General features: G+C 39.2%; 1 protein-coding gene across 1 annotated transcript; it reads left to right on the forward strand.

Annotated features, from left to right (window-relative positions):
* Window positions 1-1853: 1853 nt before the first annotated feature.
* Window positions 1854-11228, forward strand: LOC137941268 (transcription initiation factor IIF subunit alpha-like). Its single transcript, XM_068786602.1, has 10 exons — window positions 1854-2035; window positions 2225-2398; window positions 2489-2647; window positions 3591-3736; window positions 4113-4480; window positions 9198-9313; window positions 9654-9791; window positions 10189-10413; window positions 10552-10770; window positions 10966-11228. Exons 2-10 carry the CDS (start codon window positions 2228-2230, stop codon window positions 11053-11055), a joined length of 1632 nt encoding a protein of 543 aa, XP_068642703.1. The 5' UTR covers window positions 1854-2035; window positions 2225-2227; the 3' UTR covers window positions 11056-11228.
* Window positions 11229-16422: the final 5194 nt, after the last annotated feature.

Genomic DNA, 16422 nt, shown 5'->3' on the forward strand with positions numbered 1-16422 from the left:
AAGATCTCTGGTTTAGCTCAAATATACAAGTTTCATCGGAGCCATCATAGAATGTTTTTGATATTGCTTCCCATATCTCCTTGGCAGTGGAGAGGCTAATAAATCGCTGCATGAGCAATGGACTCATGGAGTCAATAAGCCAACTTTTGACTCTTTGATTTTCAGTAATCCATGCTCCAAGATTAGCATCACCAGATGCTGGTTTTTTTGTTTCGCCGGTGAGGTATCCAGCTTTGTTGCGTGCGCCAATTCGCATCTCCATGAGTTGGGACCATAAGGAATAATTGGTCTCATCGAGGATAATTCCAGTTGGAAATGCAGAATTATCTTGGTGGACTATAATCTGTGGTGATGGGATAAGGTCAGTGGATGCGCCTGTAGTGGTGGCCATCGATCTGATTTTTTTTTTTTTAATCCGGTCCGGTTCGGTTCAGTCTGGTCCAGTTCGATCTAGTCCAGTTCGGTACGATCTGGGCGGATTCAATTCTGGTCCGCTCCAGTGCTGGTCCGATCCGGTTCGGCTTTAGACTGGTTCAGTTCGATTCGGTCGACCCGTCGGTCTGGGTCGACAGAAAAATAAATGAACAGTGCCTTAAGTTAAAACATAAATACCGTCATCTTCAGCAACGGCAACCTTCTTTTTCAGCAACGGCAGCGGAGCGTCGGCTTCAGTCGGAACAGGGTGGTGGTGCCGTCGTCGGCGCTCGTCGGCGATCGTCAGCACTCGTCGGCGACGTGATTCCGACTACGTAAAACGCTTCGTCTTTGGCAACGATAGCCTTCATCTTCGGCAACGGCAGTCTTCGTCGTCGACAACGTCAGCCTTCCTCTTCGGAAACGGAAGCGGAGCGTCAGCTTCAGTCGGAACAGGGTGGTGGTGCCGTCGTCGGCGTCGGCGACGTTCTTTTGGCGTCGGGACAGCCGGAATATGGAGTTGCAGAAAAAAAAAAAACAGAGTTCTACAACTCCGACGGATTTTTTTTCCTTCCTCCGGCTTCCTCCTTCGGCGATTACAGGAGCACTTAGCTCCAAATTTCTGCAACGAAAAAGAGAGGATAATTCTCCTGCTCTGATACCATGTAAAAACAGAGAACCGAAAATAATAACAGAGATTGAACGAATGGTTTTCCGATGAGTTTATTCTTCTCCGTTTAGGAGGCTATTTATAATACATTACAAGTTGATTTTAAGATCAATTTAGATCCTAAAATCAAGGAATAGAATCAAGAATATAATCACGGGATCGGAGGAAACAATCACGCTATACAGTTTCCTCCGATCACGCTATATAGCTATACATTTTGAACAGTTATCCCCTTACATAGCTAGAGTTCTTGAGTTTTCTATGACACTCAAGACTCCATATCTTCAAGTCTTTATGTTCCCTCTTCGTGTAAATACTTGTTCTTAGCAACATTACTTCAATGAGTTTTTGCTTTGGGTCCACATAAATTTGCACTCGAAGGTTTGAGTAGTTAAATTGGACCTTTTGAAGTCTACTGAAGTAGATGTTGTTTAACTTTTGATAGTGGAATCTTTCAACTCTAGGGCAAGAAATACGAGTGGAATTACAATATAAAAAAGGCTAACTTTGTTAGGCTGTAAAATAGTGTTCAAGAACTTATCCCATTCTTCTACATTTTATATTATCATTTAGACCCACGTATTAGATTTTTAGGCTACCCTTAGACTCCAATGTGAGTTTTTCTAAATAAAAACCTTCTCACCGTTGAGCGGGTCGGGTCGGGATACCCAGCCCGCCGCCGTTTGGTGTAGAGGTTTTTATTTTCGCTTTCTCATGAGATAAATAAATAAATAATTCAGTACATGTGCAAAATATCCGGGTTCCGGGGCCATAATTATCAGTACAAAGAAGTTCGCATGGGGCATTTCTTGTATCAAAATTCCGACCTTATAACTTTTGAACTTCTGATCCGTCGCCTTCTGGCTCTCCTCCAATTCAGATTTCGGTAGACACTCGATAGTCGTATACAGTACTCTTGTACGGGCACGGGAGTCCGGCTTCTCCCCCGCGGTGAGTGATTGAATTCAATTTTGAGGAAGTCTATTAACTTCATCAGGCATTTTAATCGAAAAACGTGGTTTCTTCGATTATTCCTTCAATCTGTTTGATTTAAAGCGTCTCTGTTTTTTGATCCAGTGAACTTGTCCCTGTTATTGTTTCTCTGATATTTTATTTTACTTTTTGCTATTTGGGGATCAGAAAATGTCATTTGATCTGATTCTAAAGCCGTCTTGTGGCGGCTGTGGTTCAACATCTGACCTTTACGGGAGCAACTGCAAACACATGACGCTGTGTTTGTCATGCGGAAAGAAAAAGGCAGAAATCCATGCCAAATGTTATGAGTGTGGAGCTCAAATCACTCGATTGATTAGAGTCTGTTTTCTTCTCTGTCTAGATTTGACTGCGTGTATTCTTTTTAAATAGGTTTTTTTGAGACTGATTGTTATTCATCTTATTCTATAGGAATACAATGTCCGAATTAATACGAACACGGATAAGGCTTACTCTATTGCACGATTTCCTGCGGGTCTGCCAACATTTTCGAAGAAGAGAAGTGCTGAAAATAAGTGGTCACTTCGGAAAGAAGGACTTCAGGGGCGTCAAGTAACTGATACTTTGCGGGTAAATTTTAGTTTCAGAAATTGATTCTTCCAGATTGAGAATGATTGGACTTCAGAAAGGTTGCAATCTATAATTGGTGTTTATTAAAATCATGTGGCAATTATCTTTTTTATGCTGGACGGGTCTTAGATGTATAAGCGAGGTTTTCTTTTCTCAACTATCTCGTTCACAGCTAATTCAAGACCATATCATTTGGTTTGAGGGTGGCACGAATTATTCTAGGCTACGTTAGATTGGAAGCCTTAGAGGTGGTAGGTTATCAAGGTTAGTTTACCAATACTGTTTGAAGCTTTTGTTCTTGATTTGCAGACATCTCTTCAAGTTGGTTCTTTTTTCTTTTATTTTACTTTTAACTACTTTGGTATGAGCTTTAATACCAGACATCTTAGGAATTGACTGCACATTAGGAATACTGCAGATAAAAAATCAATGAAGTTTTCTTAAAGTTAATTTTGTGTCATTTTGTTGTCTGATTGTGTATGATGTGTGTGAAAAATCAAAGAACGAGAGTAAAGGAGTGGAAAAATTGTGAGAGAGAGAAAAGAGAGAAAGTGAAAGAACATGTACTATATTTCTCTCACATATTCTATTCATGAAAAACTTATTGTACTGGGAATTATACTTAAAGCAAAGTACCATCTTCCAATTACACCCTGCTGCTTTGAGCTTGCTCTTCTTATGAGACTTCCTCCTCTATGAGACTTGGCTTAGACTCTAACATATGGCTTCTTTCACAATAAGAAAATTAATTTGTTGAAACCTTGAGCTACTAGGAATTTCAATTGTTGACTGCAACTTGATTTGCAAGTAGTTTGCCCTAAGGATGCTGGAGAGTTTTTTTTTTGGAACTTCTCATTTGCTCTTCATTTCTTATTTATATTTTTAATTTGCCTTTGTAATTACAATAGAACTAATTGGTGTGTCTCCAATGTACATCAAATAGGAGAAGTATAAGAATAAACCCTGGGCATTGGAGGATGAGACTGGGCAGGGTCAGTACCAGGGTCATCTGGAGGGTGCTCCATCTGCAAACTATTACCTGTTAATGATGCAGGGGAAGGAGTTTCTTGCTATTCCAGCTGGTTCCTGGTATGCATAAATTGATTATTATTTGTTTATTATTATTATTTTTTTATGTTTTCGATTTTTTTCTTTGAAAAAGAATGAATGGATGCATTGAAAACAATCAAGAAAGAGAAGGAAATGGAGCAGCCTGACTATATGAGCACATCTGATAAGTGATGCTTCTGGATGTTAATGTTTCTGTTTTCCTCAAATTTAGATTATAATGTAACTTAAACAGTAACTTGATGAATTTGTATAGAATTTTCCTAATAGAAACAAACAAAAGAGTTTTGATGCCAACTCACAGTATTGGCCCTTCATCACATATTGCAACTTATTCTTGTTAAGCTTGCAAAATGAAGAGATTGTTAGCGTATGATTAGATGCATTTTGACTGTAGGTACAACTTTAACAAAGTCGCCCAGTATAAGCAACTTACTCTTGAAGAAGCTGAGGAGAAGATGAAGAACCGGAGGAAAACAGCAGATGGTTATGAGCGGTGGATGATGAAGGCAGCAAATAATGGTGCAGCTGCATTTGGTGAAGTTGAGAAGATTGATCTCAGCAAGGATGGTGCTGAGAAGGAGCCCCGCCGAAAGGGCAAACCTGATGATAATGAAGCTGCTGCTTCAGATCAAGGAGAGGAAGATGAGGAGGAAGAACATGCAAGGAAAGATAGGCTGGGACTCAACAAAAAGGGTCTTGATGGTGATGAAGAAGGTCCAAGAGGAGGGGATTTTGATCATGATGATGATGATGTTGAAAAAGGTGAATACCTAGTCTGGTTGTACTTCTTCTACTTTATGTCCAGTAATTTTTGCTAGTGATTATGGTTGAGTACTATTACTTCTTTGTTCATTTGCTCGACCATCTTTCTGTCCATCCAGCCCAAAGGAAGTTTTAAAAGTTTGAAACCATGAAAGATGTCTATTGGAAACATTTAAACTCTTTGCAGAATATTCTTTTTGTCGGTTGTTTTGTTGTGTTTTTGGAACGGAGCATTTTTAAGATAAGTATTTTTTTTTTTTTGAAGGAGTGTGTAATAGATTAAAAGAGAAGAGTAAGTACAAACAAACCTAGGTCGGAGGGCTTTCCTCCTCAACAAAGTGTTGGAGTGAAATGCCCGCCTTGGCCTGGGTGTCTACCAATGATTGGCAGAGCGGGGAATGTACTTAAAATTATAATTCAAATGAGAAATTAAATTACAAATTTTCGAATGCATATCCCAGTGATGCCATGGGGGCTTAATGGATTTTGCACACCAGTTGATGACCACCTTTGAGTCGCCTTCAATGCAGAGTGGACCCGAGAGATGATTTGAAATTTTTTTGATTCTGTTTAGCAGTCCCGATAATTCAGCTGTTGTGGAATCAGAGTTTCCAAGGGGTCCTTCCTAAGAGAAGAGGAGATCGATATTTGCATTGTGTATAACTCCTCCGTAGTCTGCAGGACCAGGGCAACTGAGAGCATTCCCATCAAAGTTAAGCTTGAAGTGTTGGGGTCCAAATAGCCATGACCGGTGGGAGAGGGCTGAGAGAGACCTGCAACTAACTGCCAATTTTCCCTGAAGTTGGTGTAGCTAAAGTTTCTGAATTTTTTTTAGTTAAGGAGCCAAATAGATACTTGTCCCGATATTTGTTCAGTCAGAACTTCAATTGGGGAGGATTTGAATTTGAATTTCCTCCTATTTATTTCTTTCTATAGTACCCATAGGATATGACCAATAAAACACGATATAATCATTTTTCCTAACTTTGGGAATCTGGAATCAATAAGTGAGAGGATAGTAACTAATAGATTGCAGCAACACAGTATTGGAGCCCAATTTTATTTAAAAGAGAGAGGTCCAAACTGAATGGGCAAACTAGCATGATAGGAGAACGTGGTTGGCTGTTTCTGGAGCAACTTTACAGAAAGGGCAAAGTGGGTCCTGGATTTGGGTACCCCTTCGGATTAAAGAATCAGAGGTAAGGATTTTATTTCTGCGGGCGGTCCAAATGAAATTTTTTTCATGTGGCAGGGTGAGGAGGTTCCAGGTTGAGGCCGCAGGGTGTTTTGGATGGGCTATGGACGTGTTGCATAGGAAGTTGTAGGCAGAGGTAGTGGAGAAAGATACTTTTGAGCTTGATGTTCAAATTAAAGTATCATCTGTGTTGTTGGGCTTCATTGCGGGAAGGCTTTCAAGGAGATTGGAGGCCAAAATGGCTTTAAGATCAGAGAGATGTCTTCTAAGGTTTAAATTCCAATCTCTACTGTCTGACCAGATGTCAAAGATGAAGGCATCAAAATTAACTGAAAGGCTAGAGATTGCTTCATGGCTAATTTTGAGGCAAGATTGGCCAGTTCACCAATCATTCCAGAATTTTGTTGAGGTACCATTTCCGATGTAGCATTTTACTGCCTTTTTGAATTCAGGAAGAAGTCTGACGATTTTTTTCCAAGCAAGGGAGACAGAATAGAATCGTCCCCCCTCTGTCCACAAGCCTGAATGCTTGTTAGTTTTTGCCGCAACAAGAGCTCTCCAAATTAAGGCAGGATAGAGATTGAATTTCCAGATCCATTTAAAGAGAAGTGCAGAATTTGTAGTGGTAGTAACCTGAATATCCAAACCACCAAGAGATTTTGGTTTGCAAACCTCCTCCCATTTTACTAGATGATATTTTTTCTCCCCATTTGGCCCTCCCCAAAGGAATCTTCTTTTTAGAAGCTCAATTCTGTTCCTGATTGACGGAGGACAATGGAACATGGACAAAAAGTAGTTGGGAATTCCATGTAAACAGGATTTATTCAGAACCGGTTTACAACTTTTGAAAAGAATTTCCTTTTCCAGGAGGCCAAACGCCCTTCCAATCGCTCAATGACAGGGTGCTAAGAAGCCTTAGAAGGGAGCCGAGGGGTCAAGGGGAGTCCAGCAGGCTTTGCAGCAGACTTGAAATGTTCTGAAATAATTTAAAATTTTCTTTACTGGCGAGAATGAAATGGTGTGGTATAATAATGGTTTTAGACCTGCTAGGTCAATGATATACCCCGAAACAGGAATAAAATTTTTTCAAGCAAAACAAATGAAAGAAGGAACGACGACCCTTCCCTTCCTTGCCGAAATCACCCAAATCGACGAGAAGACGCCCGATAGATATGACTCCTGATGCGAATATGACCCACGACAAGAAACAGGAACTCCTCTGTCGAAATCGATGTAAGACTCGCTGGAAATAGTCACCGATAACCCTGGTATTCGAGAAACCAGTACTCTCCCTGAGCCACGCTCCTCCGAATACTCAAAACGACGACCCTTCCTCTTCCTCTGTTCTCCCGCTAAATACCCTAATGAACGTAATTAAATTGGAAAATCCCAAAATGCCCTTGACCACATTAATCACCCTCTAATTATTTTCCCAAGTGCTGTTTATTCCTTCTAGAGTAAGTAACACTGATTTGGGGTCTATCATTACCCCCGGCCCAAACTTTCACCTTGTCCTCAAGGTGAAAAGTAGGAAACTGTTGCCTCATTGCCTCAAAATCCTCCCAAGTGGCTTCAAACTTGGGCAGGTCCTTCCATTGCACCAAAACCTCTAACTGTTGCTGTCCATTTTTCTCCACTGTGCGTATATTCAATATGGCAGCAGGTTCAACCAACATTTCTAACTCAGCATTCAATTGTGGAGGAAGAATTGAAGATGAATGCGATATACCTTTTGCTCGACGAAGTTGGGAGACATGAAACACCGGATGCACAGAAGACTCTTGTGGAAGTTGCAGTTTGTAAGCAACTCGTCCAACTCGGGACACCACCTCAAAAGGGCCATAAAAATGGGCTGCCAACTTCTCATTGCGCCGAGTGGCCAAAGAGCGTTGCCGGTAGGGCCTGAGTTTTACAAACACACGCTCCCCCACCTGAAACTCTTCATCCCTCTGTTTAAGATCAGCCATGGACTTCATTCTCTTATGAGTCTGCAGTAATTGCATCTTCAAATCATCAAGATACGCATCCCTTTCCTCTTTTAACATCTGTTCGACTTCAAAAACGGTAGTTGTCCCGGACTTATAGTGCAATAAGGATGGGGGGTCACGTCCGTATAAGACTCGGAATGGAGTGGTACCCGTAGAGGAATGGAAGCTGGTATTATACCAATATTCTGCCCCATGCCAACCATTTCGCCCAAGTTTTTGGCCTATCAAAAGCGAAACATCGAAGATAGGTTTCCAAACACCTGTTAACCACTTCAGATTGACCATCGGTTTGAGGCTGGTAGGTGGTGCTGTGTCGCAAATCAGTCCCTTGGAGATGGAAGAGTTCCTGCCAGATATGACTCATGAACACCTTGTCCCGATCCGAAATAATAGACTTGGGTACCCCATGCAATCTAATCACCTGTCTCACAAATACATCAGCCACGGTTTTGGCTGTAAATGGGTGCCACAACCCCAAAAAATGAGTATACTTGCTCAACCTATCCACCACCACCATAATAGTATCAACACCTTCTGACTTTGGCAACCCTTCAATAAAGTCCATGGTCAAATCCTCCCAAACCATCTTTGGTAGGTCACTAGGCTGTAGAAGGCCCGCGGGGGACCTTGCCAAGTGTTTGTTTTTTTGACAGATCAACCCCCAACTTGGCCAGGTCAACCTGGATTTTAATGGGGTAGGGTTGGGTTTGGGGTCGGACTTGCCCCTTCTGTTTTGGGCAAATCTACTCCGACCTGCCCTGAGTCCAACACTGAACTTGGGTTGAGCCGACCTAACTTGGCTGACCCCACCCGGATTTTGAAAAACATGGGTCGGGTCCAAATCCCGGGTTGGAAAACATTGGGTATAATAGGAATTGGTCTTTACATATCTTCTTATTATAGAGAAGACTCATTTTGAAACTCGTTGAACACTGAGAAAGAAAACTTTGACATTTATGATGGCTGGAAAGATAATTTTCTTATGTAATCTAATGAAGAATCTACTTAATTATAGTAAAAGTATGGCTGGTGCAAGACTTTAGGCCATAGAATATGCTACTAAATATTTCATTAAAGAAAAAAGCTCTAACAGGTTTCTTCTTAGAATGTTATAGACCATCAAAATTTCTTTTTGGTGACTACTCCATCTGGTTTGGTACTTCCCTTATCAAACTAGACATCATATATGCTTGAGAACTTTTAGTGATTGACGTTTCCATTAATCATCTATTTTATCCATTTTTTTCCATTTCAAACCACCTTAGGAAGGGCATACAATGTTGTATGCAGCTTATTGGAATGTAGATTTGCTTCAGACACATAAAGCTTTTTTTTTAGTTTTAGTTTTAATTTTAATTTCCATATGAAATGTTGAGTTTGGAATCTTGTTAGTTGCCATGCCTACTTCTGTTCAGATGGTACTGGAATGAACATGTAGTGTGGAACCTCAGGTGATTAACTTTTATTCATTAGTTGTATGACCTGAGGATAAAATTTTTCTATCTGATGTGTCAATGTCATGAGCTCTTCTTAGGTGATGATTGGGAGCATGTAGAAATATTTACTGATGATGATGAAGGTGTAGCAAATGACCCGGAGGAGAGAGAAGATTTTGCTCCAGAAGTTCCTGCACCACCAGAAATCAAGCAGGTAGAATTGAATGACAACTTTGTGTAGTGCTTTGTTAAAATAAGGTCAGGCTCATTTGATGATTACTAACCAAAGTTAGAAGGTCTTTTCCCAACTATAACCACAGTTTTTTTTTGTTTTTTTAGAAACTATTTGAGATTATTCTCACCAATATGTTATTATTTTTAAAATTTATATTTGTGAATAGATTACCTAGTGTGATTTTATTTAACTTCCTTCATCTGTTTTTACTTCATATGCATCTTCATTTATATTCTATAGTGCCTGATTTCATAATTGGTGGTCACTTGAGTTTTCTTAATTTGTCTTCTTCTGTAAAATTTTTCTTTCATGCGTGCAGGATGAGGAGGATGAAGAAGATGGTAATGAAGAGGAGGGTACAAAGCTGAGCAAATCAGGGAAGGAGCTGAAAAAGTTGCTTGGTAAAGCAGCAGGCTTGAGTGAATCTGAAGCAGAAGATGATGATGAGGATGATGACGTAAATTCTTTAACTGCTGACACTAAACTGCAGTTGCCATTTTGTTTCAAGGACTTTCATTTTTGTTAAAAAAATAAAGATTAAATATCCAAGTTTAATAATATTTTTTAGTACATATGTATGGCATTAGAAGATAGGGCTCTTCTATCTAGTAGAATACTCTTATCACACCTCATATTCTTATTTCAATTCTTTAGTTACTTTAGAAAATATTAAATGAACATAACTGGAATATATTCAATAAAATCAATTGTACTTGTCAATTGATCCTGTAAGCTTGATGCCCATACTGATGATTTCTTAATGTAATGAGATGACCGGTATTCAAAACCTAGTGAAATTAAGTCACCTGTTTGATCCATTTTAATTGACTTTGCTCTTTTGCTTGGGTGTGCAGGTAGATGAGGAGGAAGGCTTGTCACCTGTGCTAGCTCCTAAAATGAAACAGAAAGATGCACCTAAAGAAGAACCTGTTGACAACAGCCCTGTCAAAACTTCAGTCGCTGGTTCTTCTCGAGGAACTCCTTCACAATCTAAGTCAGCAAAGACAAAGAGGAAAGCTAATAGTGATGATATGAAATCATCCAGTGGCTCACCTGCCAAAAAGGTGAAGCCTCAACATGTATGTAATTTTCTTCTCATGGGAAACCTATTACCTTTTCTGTTTTGCTTTCTGCTGATCCTTTTAAAATGAGTAATAATTTTTGGAAGCATATTTGGTGCTGTACTGTTTTCCATCGGTTTGTCTGGGGAAAACTAGTTTCAGGACTCTAAGACTTCATCAATTAAAGAAGAACCTTCTTCCGCTTCTAAAAGTGGGGCACCTCCAAAAGTTTCTTCATCATCTTCAACTAACGGGCCTGCAACATCAGTGGCTCCTGTGACTGAGGAAGAAATTAGGGCTGTACTGTTGCAAAAGGCCCCAGTGACAACACAAAATCTTGTTGATAAATTCAAGGCTAGACTGAGATCATCAGAGGTAGGCACAAGTTTGTTCATTTCACCAATTTCATGTAAAATACCCTCATGTCTATGACTTTCTTTTTGTGCAAGTAACTCGGGCCGACTTTTTTGGAGTTAATGGTCATCCACATGAGATCATTTGATTTTTCAAACGTCATCTCTATGCACTTATTATGTTGTCCTTGATTTAACTTGGAGAACGATGTTGCAGGACAAAAAGGCTTTTGCGGACATCTTGAAAAGAATATCTAAAATTCAGAAGACAAATGGACCCAGCTATGTCGTGTTGAGAGACAAATAAGTTCGGATTTCCTTTACAATTTAATGGTACTTCTGCTTGGGAGGAGCATCTTTAAGTGTCTGCTTAATTGGGAGCTGCTTGATTGTTTCTCTTCTCTTGGCATAACAGTTATTATTATATGAAGAGTAAACACATTTTATGAAGGAATTTTTACCTTTTATGTATTAATTTATTAATATATTACAATTTTTAGATTACTTTGACTTCAATGTTAATTCATCTATTTTTTTATAAACTTGCCTTTGCTTTCAGCGAAGTAACCACCGTCGGTATTCTCCGACTCACTCTAGCCACCCAACTCTTCCTGAGGTATTGACCCAGCTTTTTCCATAGTTTTTTTACTTGGCAGGTACATTCGCCTTTCTGGAACCTTGATTAGGGGGTGTTTGGGTGTGGGTGTTGATATTTCAGGTATAAAGGGTTTTCCTTGTTGGGAAGACATTAATTTTGTTGTTTTCCTCCCCTTCTTCTAACTTCATCCCTTAGTGGCATTGGAATTTACCATTATCTACATTCTGTTGTCAAATGATAGATGTAACCTCTTCTCCAGGTTTTCTTTTGTTCTGTTGTTGTTTGACGATTTTTCAAGGTCTTATTTGTCGTGGGACACCTCCTTTGCATATTCTTCTTCCTCCTGCTTAGGTCAAAATCAACATATGTACTTAAGGTGGATCATATATGTTTGCTAATAATTCATTTACAAGTTATTAATGATGTAAATTTGTTAAATGCTTCCATTATGTGTGGTATTGGCCCGACTATGTGAGAGCAGGATCATAGTGTGGTCTTCATGGCCTACCATGTGGGAGTGAGACCGTGGGGTTTGTCTGTTTAAATGAAATCACTCTCTTATTAATGCTAAAATCTTTTGCTAATAAATATGATATTGGTGTCACAATTTTCATTCTTTGATGATAACAAATAACTTGAAGATTGAGTTTTGAAAGAATGTTTGAACATAACACTTTTTAAGTTAAAAAACCTTTGCAAGTATTGCTGTATTTTTATGATAACAAACAACTTGAAGCATGTGAGAGTGGGGATCATAGGGTAGTCTTCATGATAGGCCATGTAGGGTCGGATTGTGGCATTCATCTGTTTGTTTGTATGAAATCACACTTTTATTAATGCTAAAATGTTTTACTAATGAGAAGAAAATGATCTTAAAATCTTCATTCAATAATGTTTTGACGACAACAAACACCTCCAAGATTACACTGTTTGGAAAAAATGTTTTAGTGGAACACTTTAATTTGAATATCGTTACCACTCACCGTTTGAAGAAATCGAAATGTTTGAACAAACTCTCTACAGGAAGTGTATTAGAAGTAGAAAGGAAATGTTTGAACAAAGGACATCAAATAAAAGACCCAAGATAAAAAAAATGTTCGAACGAAATTAGAATATTCAGACAAATCATTCTAATAGAAAGTTCAATGGAAAAAAGAAGGTTCGAGCAAAGGTCAATATTTGAATAAAACTCACCGGAAAAAGACTTTGTAGAGAAGTAGTTCAACAAAAAGTTCATAACAAAAGACTTGGAAGAGAAAGAAGTATTCGAACAAAGGAGATTGCTTGAAAAAAGTTCTAGAATATGAGCCTCAACTGAAGATGAAATATTCGAACACAAGGATCTATATGAACAAAGCCCAAAGCAAAATATACAACAAAACTAGAATGTTTGAACAAAAACAAATGTTTGAATATTCCAAGCTTCAATATGAAGTTTGTAGGTCTCCAAAATTTTTAAGCGAACTACTAGTTTATTTAGCAGCTCAAATAAATTTGTTTGGAATTATTCATTCGTTTTTATTGGTTTTGAAAGGGAAAATGCACGAGCGTGCCCCTCCATGTTGCCACGACGTCAAGCCCCTGGTAGCTCATGCTAAACCATGTCTAGTAGTATACATACATCTATCCAATCCACTAGAGTTTGTTTTGAAAGTTAATTCCTATTGAACTTGCTAGTGTAAACTGTATATGAACTTAAGGATAAGTTTTCTTGTGTATAATTCTCATAGCATTTTTTATTCCATTTCCCTATGGACCTTTAATAAATATGAGTATTATGTTTATTTATCAAATTACCAATTATAAAAAACTGCTAAACAGTTAAATAAACGGAAAATTAGTATATAAAAAAAATCTGAAATTTAAAATAGAACACAACTTCACCTAGTAATGTCTAAAGACTTATGAAAACATTGTATGACAGTATACGCTTAACAAAAGTCCTTAATTAACTGTAAGAAGATATCAACTCAACTTTTGTTTACTATAATTTAAAACAAAAAAGGAGTTCTGATTTCTAAATCCATCATCACGAGATAATAAGGCAGTGTTAAGCACGCAATAATATTATTAATTTAATAATTTTTATTTAATTTACTTTATTTTATTTCAGTTAAATAATTAATTGGCCATATGGGTATTTTTGAAATATTTAATTTATAAGGGTATTTTTGTAATATTTTATCTTAAACATTGTAAGGGTGAACCGTATTTAAGGGGGATAAGAGTGTAATGATAAAGGCAAACATTAATTTAGAGTAAACAGGATTTTGAGTTCTCCTCAACAAGCTCAAGAGTGTGTGTTCTCCTCAACGAACCTAGGGTTTTCAAGCTTTCCTTTGGCTTGATTTTCGTCTTTCTCTTCTTCCTCCTTATGAATCCATGTGTCAGATCTGGGACCATAACAACTGGTATCAGAGCAGGAACACAATGAGCAATTCTATGTCCCAAAAAAAATGGATTGCCATGCACGATCAATTGGAAGAAATACGTACTTGGTGTAGAGCATTTGACGAAAGATGGCGTGCATCTTCCATTAAATTTTCTGCAATAGAGAAATTTGCTGCCATAGTCGCTCAAGACGCTGTCTTGAATGGGCAGAAAGGCCAAGGGCTAGAGAATTTCACCATCTCATAGCACGAAATAAGCACTGAACGAGAGGCAGCAGACACTCTCTCGGACGGGCAAAAAGGCCAAGCTTCAGAAATTTTCAACATCTCCACGTAGGGAAGTCCAGCGATGGGCCAGACAAATTTAATTTTTCGAGCCCTTGGAAATCCAAAATTGGAGGCTTATACTGCAAACACCTCATCGGTAATGGTAAATTTGGGTTCTACTTCAAAAAACCCTTTCTCAAGGGATGCAAGAAAAATCCGAATAGGAGACATCCGAAATTGGGAAAAAAAATCCGAGAGCCCTCTGTCTCGGATAATCTCCAAGCGGCGAAGCCCCAAAGGGTTGTTATTCGCCACCGAAAAAGAGGAGGCACCAACGGAAACAAATCCGGTGGGCTTTGGCTTCCGGATTCTCACTCTCACTCTCAAACTCGCTCTCGAGAGTCCAGTGGGGAACCAACTTCAACGCATTTGGGGGTAAGCTTCTGAAACGCCATCGAATTTTAGGTCAAATCGGTTGTTCCATGGGGTTGATGGGGCTCCAAGGGCTTGAGCAACAACAATGCTGCTCGAAAATTGGGGACGGAAGTTCTTTGTTCTGTAAAACAGAGAAACATTGCACAATTGCTGGAATTCTGGCTTGTATGTATGAATTCCGAGATGGAATTTTTTTGGGGATGCGGGATTGATAGAATTTTTTTTTTTGTATGTTATTTTATTTTTCTACTACTGAGAACAACAACAGTGAGCCTCTTCAAATTGCTACTGCATGCATGGATGAAGGACGTGTTTCATATTCTTCGCTTTCTAACCTTGATAAACCGACCGATGACATTCATTATGAAGAAGATTACCCTCCTTCTGTGTAGACTGCCACCGGAGGAAAGGGTTCTTGTGCCTCAATTTAAGAGGCCTCCTGAAGTGAACTTGAGAAATATGTTGAGTGGTATATATGCTATCATAACAGGTAGTTAAGGGCCTTGCTGTGATAGGAGATTCACGGGATAGTAAGTTAAATTTGTCGTTTCTTGGTTAAAAAAAGAACGAAGATAGAATTTTTTTGGGTGTGCTAGGAATGGTCTTGTGGGTGGATAGAATGATTTTTCTATAGCTGGGCTGCACAGTATAACTCAATTATTGATGCGACAGGGGGATCGATATTAAAAGGGTGGAGGTTGCTGGCTTTAATTTTATTTGCTCAACAGAGATATCAGAGGCTGAAGTTGTTATTGATGCAGCTTTCGATGAAACTGCCAAGTGCGACTAGGGTCCACTGCTAAGAATGAAGGCAAAGTTGAAACTTGGCGCAATATGCTTGGAGAAAGCCAGAGCAGTGAAGCGATATCCTGCTGCTACACTGCATATTGAAGGTCTTATACATGAAGCACGCGGGCAACCTGGAAGTGCTTTAGTGGCTTATTCCGATGTAGCCTACAAGATAGATGAGGAAATGCTCAAAAAAAATTAAGACAAGTGAAGTATAGTATCTGATGCTTGATGAAGCAGACCAATTACTTGCTGCTGCTGTCGTAGTAAGCATGGTGGACACAGATTGGCCAGGCATGGCCAGGAACCTCGGTCTTCTGGTTCTATTTGTTTGGTTGATTTCCTGTAAGGCTGCGCTCTTCCAACCGATGTCAAATGAGCACCGATCTGCTGCTTTGAAACTGTTTGCTCCGATCGATGGATCTTTTGGAAGCCTAGAGGAAACTTATGAAGTGCTGAGGACACTTCAAGTTCTTTATGTAGGGAACAGTGCTGATATAAGCCCATGAACATGCCCTATTGTTGTTGAGACCCTTGTCTCGTCATCTTCTAGGACACAGGACTACTTCAATCGCATATTGAATTGGAATGTTGGAGACAAAATTTTAGAGGCAATCACTTCAACGCTTCACGCAGTTCTGAAGGATGCATCTTTACTCTCTGACTTCTACCACTCTATTGGTAGTTTGATTCTTATTAAGGATCAAGGCAGCCAAGCCAAGGTGCTTCTTGAGGATGCAGATGACTATTTTCATGCAATCATGACAATAAACCAGAGTGATGGAAAAGGGAAGTATGGTTCCAGTGGTGTTGAATCTAGTGCTTTTGCGTTGGGGTGGCACTTGAACCACTTGCAGGAACTCTTACATTAGCAGGTGTTGAAGTTAATCAATCAGTGATTGGCATAGTGACTTTTTTCTACTCATGGTCTGGATTTGAAACGTCAAACATGAGTCTCCTACTTAGTCCTTTTAATGAGATGGAAGATATATTGCAACAGGACATAAATGAATATGAAAGGGCCTTCAGTCTCGGTTGTACTCCTTTATTGGTCTCATTGACCTCTTGCATGGTAAGTAATGGTGCTCGATTACTTTTGCCACTAACTAGCTCCAGTGGTTGAAAGTGAATTTAGAAAATTGGCTCAATCCCTTACTCAAGGAGCATCTGCATGATCTCCCCCACTGCCCTTAAC

Source organism: Aristolochia californica, unplaced genomic scaffold (assembly GCF_029961685.1).
Source record: "Aristolochia californica isolate CCGP_79_NKW_82.1479 unplaced genomic scaffold, dmAriCali1.0.hap1 SCAF_10, whole genome shotgun sequence".
NCBI lineage: Eukaryota > Viridiplantae > Streptophyta > Magnoliopsida > Piperales > Aristolochiaceae > Aristolochia > Aristolochia californica.